This window comes from Lithobates pipiens, unplaced genomic scaffold (genome assembly GCF_037356315.1).
Source record: "Lithobates pipiens isolate NorthernLeopardFrog02 unplaced genomic scaffold, aLitPip1_a1.2 Scaffold_18, whole genome shotgun sequence".
Taxonomy (NCBI): domain Eukaryota; kingdom Metazoa; phylum Chordata; class Amphibia; order Anura; family Ranidae; genus Lithobates; species Lithobates pipiens.
Genome location: NW_027507758.1, coordinates 607985767 through 607992385, shown reverse-complemented (window position 1 = coordinate 607992385; position 6619 = coordinate 607985767). Strand labels below are relative to the sequence as shown.

General features: G+C 44.3%; 1 protein-coding gene across 1 annotated transcript; it reads right to left on the bottom strand.

The window, feature by feature from the left end:
- Positions 1-4034: 4034 nt before the first annotated feature.
- Positions 4035-6252, bottom strand: LOC143989236 (E3 ubiquitin-protein ligase TRIM39-like). The gene has a single exon (XM_077489302.1). The coding sequence runs from the start codon at positions 6154-6156 to the stop codon at positions 4408-4410; it is 1749 nt and encodes a 582-aa protein (XP_077345428.1). The 5' UTR covers positions 6157-6252; the 3' UTR covers positions 4035-4407.
- Between the last annotated feature and the right edge of the window lie 367 nt (positions 6253-6619).

Sequence of the window (6619 nt, the reverse complement as noted above, 5' to 3'; positions counted from 1 at the left end):
GCTCAGGCCTGGTGATTGGATGCTCACTACATCATGAGAGGAAGGGGAGTGACTCCCGTTCTCCCCCAGACCAGAAAGTACTGGGGATTTCCCAAGGGCTCCAGTTGGTGATCAATGCGGTGGGGGAGCTCAGGTAAGGTAAGTGTTAGTAGTAGAGAAGGTCCGCTATAAAGAAAACCATTAATTATAGTGGTAAATTAGAACAGAGACTGTTAATAGTATTGATACATAAGACAAGAGATATTTTAGATGTGTAATTCATTATACTGGTTATATTTATATAAGAATAGACACATAATAATGATACATTAGACTAGGAGCACTTTATCATTTTATTACATTAGAGGAACTTTATAACAGTGATACATTAGAATAATAGTACATTATCATTGTAATACATTAGAGTACGTTGTAGTGGTATTGTGATTTATGCTGGATTACAACCGGGGATTTTTTTTTTAATAAAGGATTTTTTATTTCTAGGTCACACTTTTTAGGGGGATAGGAAGGGATACTACATACTCCTTGATCATTCATGAGGGGGGTGGTATCTAGGGGCTCCCATATTTGTAAAGGTGGCTTCCAGATTTCAATAAGCCCCCACCCACAGACCCACACAGGCAAAATGCCAAGGATGTGGGGAAGATGCCCTTGTTCTCATTAAGATAAGGATAAGCTGTTTTGCCAGGGGGGTCCCCTTGACAAGACATCCCCCCAATAGGAGATTATGGGGCCTCTGGGCAATCATAGATTATGGGGCCACACAGTATACACACACACAGTATACAATCACTCAGTATACACAGACATGTTTCTATTGGCTGAGAAGGTACTGGAGAGGTGGGGCAGCTATAATCTCTGGATTTTTAGACCAACAGGATGTCGGTAAGGGACAGTTCTGAGACAGATGTAAAAAAAAAAAAAACACAGGTTTTTACATATTGTCCCTGGTTTTACTAAGGTTGGCCCCCGAGTGGCCGAATGGTCAGTCCGCCCCTGCCTTCAACAATGTTGTGTGAGGGTCTGCCTGATTGCATACAAATTAAAAGTGTTTAGGTCTGACCTCATATTATATGGTTTTGGTAAATCTAAAGGAAAGTTGTACAAGAAAATTGTATAATATATGGCCAGCCTTAGTAAGTAAAAAAATATACCGTGTAAATTAAATGCCATTTCCCCGCTTCTTAAAAAAAAAAAAAAAAAAAAAAGCTTAGAGACCCCTCCAAAGGTCCCTTAACCACTTCAGCCCCTGAAGAATTTACCCCCTTCCTGACCAGAGCACTTTTTGCGAATCTGCACTGCGTCGCTTTAATTGACAATTGCACGGTCGTGCAATGTGACTCCCAACAAAAATTTACATCTTTTTTTCCCCCCACAAATAGAGCTTTCTTTTGGTGGTATTTGATCACCTCTGCGGTTTTTATGTTTTGCGCTATAAACAATAAAAAGAGCGTCAATTTTGAAAAAAAAAACGCATTATTTTTTACAATTTGCTATAATAAATATCCCTCATAAATATATAAAAAAAAATGTTTTCCCCTCAGTTTAGCCGGATACATATTCTTCTACATATTTTTGGTAAAAAAAAATCGCAATAAGCGTTTATTGATTGATTTGCGCATAAGTTATAGGGTCTACAAAATAGGGGATAGTTTTATGGCATTTTTATTCATTTTATTATTTTTCTTTTTTTTTTACTAGTAATGGCGGTGATCAGCCATTTTTATCGTGACTGCAACATTACGGGCAGACACATCAGACATTTTTGGGACCTTTGTCATTTATACAGCAATCAGTGCTATTAAATGCACTGATTCCTGTGTAAATGACAAATAAATGACACTGGCAGTGAAGGGGTTAACCACTAGGGGGCAGTGTAGAGGTTAAGTGTGTCCTGGGGAGTGTTTCTAACTGTGGGGGGGTGTGGCTATGTGTGACACGTCACTGATCTCTGCTCCGATCACAGGGAGCAGAGATCAGTGACACTGTCACTAGGCAGAACGGGGAGATGCTTGTTTACATTAGCATCTAGCATCTTCCTGTTCTTCCTCCCCGTGAGGTGATCGTGGGTATCCCTGGGGACATAGAGTCCATGATACCCGTGACTCAACTTACGGAGCTTGCCGCGGGCACAAGCCCACTTGCCGCTTCTTAAAGGGCCATGTACAGGTACGTTAGTTTGCCTGTACGAGCCCTTCTGCTGACGTATATCGACGTGAGGCGGTCGGCAAGTGGTTAAAGGTCTGCTGTGTGTATTTGGGGGGACCTTTGTTTGTTGGGCTGCTGTGTTAAAAGAAAAAAAAACTGGGGTGGAGGTTCACTTTCCAGCAGGACAACAACCCTAAAAATACAGCCAGAGCTACAATGGAATGGTTTAGATCAAATCAAATTCATGTGTTAGAATGGCCCAGTCAAAGTCAAGACCTAAATCCAATTCAGAATCTGTGGCAACACTTGAAAATTGCTGTTCACAGACGCTCTCCATCCAATCTGACAGAGCTTGGAGATATTTTTCAAAGAAGAATGGGCAAAACAGTCCCTCTCTAGATGTGCAAAGCTGGTAGAGACATCCCCAAAAAGACTTGCAGCTGTAATTGCAGCTCAAGGGGGGCTCAATTGACTCAGGGGGGCTGAATACAAATGCCCCCCCCCCCCACACACACACACACTTTTCACATATTTATTTGTAAAAAATGATGACAACCATTTATAATTTTCCTTCCACTTCACAATTATGCGCCAATTTGTGTTGGTCTATTACATAAAATCCTATTAAAATACTTCTACGTTTTTGGTTGTAACATGACAAAATGTGTAAAATTTCAATGGGTATGAATACTTTTTCAAGGCGCTGCATATATATATATATATATATATACCGTATATACTCGAGTATAAGCCGAGATTTTCAGCCTCTTTTTTGAGGCTGAAAGTGCCCCCCTCGGCTTATACTCGAGTCATCGCTGTCTGCCCGCTCGATCAGCGTGTCGAGCAGACAGACAGCGGCCATTCTATTCAAAAGCCGCGCCTCCGGCTCCGCCTTCGCCTGTGATAGGCGGAACACTGAATTTCCCAGCAGCCTGTGTTCCGCCTATCACGGACATCGTATCATCCTCGTACTACGGACGAGGATGATACGACGTCTGTGATAGGCGGAACACAGGCTGCTGGGAAATTCAGTGTTCCGCCTATCACAGGCGAAGGCGGCGGCGCAGCTTTTGAACTTTACAATGGCCGCCGACGAAGAGGGCACGGGACGGCACGGCACAGGACGGGACGGGACGGGGGCAAGGCAAGGCAAGGCAAGGCAAGGCACGACACGGGACGGGACGGATGCAAGGAGGCAAGGCAAGGCACGGCACGGGACGGAGGCAAGGAGGCAAGGCACGGGACGGAGGCTCGGGACAAAGGTAGGCTGGACACACACACACACACACACACACACACACACACACACACACACACACACACGGATGGAGACACACACAGGGATGGATGGATGGATGGATGGAGACACACACACACAGGGATGGATGGATGGAGACACACACACACAGGGATGGATGGATGGATGGACACACACACACAGGGATGGATGGATGGATGGACACACAGGGATGGATGGACGGACACACAGGGATGGACGGACACACAGGGATGGACGGACACACAGGGATGGACGGACACACAGGGATGGACGGACACACAGGGATGGACGGACACACACACAGGGATGGACAGGCATGTCTCACCCTCGGCTTATACACGAGTCAATAAGTTTGCCAGTTTTTTTGGGGGTAAATTGGGGGCCTCGGCTTATATTCGGGTCGGCCTATACTCGAGTATATACGGTATATATGTATGTATGTATGTATGCATGCGTGTGTGTGTGTGTGTGTGTGTGTGTGTATATATATATATATATATATATATATATATATATATGTGTATATGTATGTATGTGTGAGTGTATGTGTGTGTGTGTGTGTATATATATATATATATATATATATATATATATATATATATAATTTTGTAAATAATAAAAAAAATGTAGGAGATACCCATTAACATAACATTTATCCTGTAAAAAATTGCAGTGTAATTTGCCTGGATACACCAATTAGTTACAATATGTACAGTTTTCCTAACACAAGCCAACACAGCAAAACTACATACAGGCATTCGAGGGCTAAGCAATCTATTTGCACAGCTATGTTGGAAAATGTAGTCTGAAGATGGATGTGTCAATGTCCGCATCAGTTGTCAATGGAAGAATTTTATGGATGCATACTGTAGATGATAGGCGACTCAGCGGGAGCCCAAGCCCACTGCTTTATACTATGGAAGATCCCACCAATGAGAAAAAGGCCTCCCTGTGATGTCGGCAGTCTCTAGGCAGACCTGTCACATGTCCCGTTCCCACCCACCTAGCTTTACACAACCTCCCCCTACATATAATGCAGCATGGAGGGGCTCAGTGAAGATGTCAGTGAAGGTGTGGAGGTGTCGGATCAAAATATCCAACTCGTAAAAAGCGAGACGCCCCGCCTTATAATCCAGACACACCCTGACTCTGTGTATTGGGATGTTGGCCATTATATTGGTTGATTGCTGGTTATGTTTCACTAAAAATGTATCACCGTTCCTCTCTAGACACCAGGACTTCTCATTACATCCAATCTCTGACTCCTCTCCTGTCCTGGCTATACTGGGGTAACACATCCCGACTCTCCAGTGTGATGATCCCCCAACATTCACATCCCAGTAATGTCTCCCTGAGGAGAAACTCTGACTGCTCAACACCTGAGGAGATATCACAACCTTGTATTGTGGAACAGTTTGACCTGAATAAGAACTAAAAGAAAAACCAGAGTGAGACCCACCAAACGCCGAAGAAGCGGTCACTTTCTGGTTCAGTGTAACATTCCTGTCTAGATTAGACTCTAAAAAAGAAACACCAATCTGTACTTGGTAGGACTTAAATCTCTCTTGTGTATAAGGATGGTTCAAATTTTTATTTATCTTGTGTGCGGTCTTCCTATCATCTGGGATATTTAGGTAATTATGAGCTGTGCCTGAATCCAGTGATATATCAGCAGGTTCCAGTATAATCGCTCCACAGACCCCTGTTATTATATCAGATAATCCTGTATGTAATGTGTGTGAGATTCCAGACACATCCAGTTCCCCCCCACCATGAAGGAGTTTATTACATCTCTCTTTATCCTCCTCATCTCCATCCTCAGTATCACATAAGTCAGTGTCTGATTCCTGTAGGAAAGTCAGTGGATCCGTCATGTTACATATCTCCTCGATGTGACGCATCTTCCTGGACAGATCCTCCTTCTTCATCTCCAGATCCTGGATTAAATCAGAGGCTGGGAATGAAACTTTCTCTGCTTTCATAGTTATCTCTTTAAGAACTCTCCTCTCCAGGATGTCCAGTTGTCTCCTGATGTCCCGAAATATGGTAGCGACTCTCTTGGTTACACCGTCGGCACTGCCTTGTACTTTTCTCTTGTACTTCTGCAGATTCTTAAAGCTTTCCTCCATCTCTTCTCTCTTTTTCACCAACTTCTGCAGAGCATTGGTCAGGTTCTCCTTCTTCTTCTCAAAGGCCTCCTCCAGTGCCTCCACCTGGTGTTCTTGATGGTCTCCATGCAGCCTGCAGGACCCGCAGAGACATGCCGAGTCCTCGGTGCAGTAATATTCCAGGATCTTCTCATGGACGGAGCATTTCCTGTTCTTCTGGGGAGTGGTGAGGTCAGATAGGACATGTTGGGATGACTTGCTGTGGACTCTCAGATGGTCATCACACAGAGAAGCTTCACAGTGCAGACAAAATTTAACAGCAGGTAAAGGAGAGTGAATACAATACGTACAGAGGATCTTGCGTTTCTTCTTCTCTGGCTTGGTAGATTGGAATCTCTCCATTATGTTGCACAGTCTTGTGTTCCTGCTAAGTTCAGGCCTCTCCCGGAACTCTTCTCTGCATTCAGGACACCAATAAAGTCCAGACTCGCCCTGTGTATCCCGAACATCTTCTATACATTCCCGGCAGAAGTTGTGTCCACATCTCAGTGTCACGGGATTGGTATAAATGTTCAGACAGATGGAACAGTCCAGCTCCTTCCTCGCATCGGAGAACGCCATCGCTGACTGCAGAAGAGAGAAAGAAAACTAAGTAGATGTGTAGGAGGGAGGGAGTCGGAGGGAGGGGGCCAGGTGGACAGAAGAAGAGAGAAACAAAACTAAGTAGATGTGTGTCAAAGGGAGGGAGTCGGAGGGAGGGAGGGAGTCAGAGGGAGGGAGTCGGAGGGAGGGGGCCAGGTGGACAAAAGAAGAGAGAAACGAAACTAAGTAGATGAGTGTCAGAGGGAGAGAAAAAGAGAGAAACAAAACTAAGTAGATGAGTGTCAGAGGGAGGGGGTCAGAGGAGGATTTACTGAGATATCTCTGTGTGTAGAACAAGGAGTGGAGAGATGGGAGAGGTCTGCTGATCACACCATTTAATATTTTACTAATGTGATCAGAGTAATGGGTTTGATTTGCTAAAACGGGAGAGTGCAAAATTTGGTGCAGCTGTGCATGGTAGCCAATCAGCTTCTAACTTCAG

Bases quoted from the DNA above. Each gene is read 5' to 3' on its own strand.
- LOC143989236 (XM_077489302.1), bottom strand. From the start codon at position 6,156: ATGGCGTTCTCCGATGCGAGGAAGGAGCTGGACTGTTCCATCTGTCTG.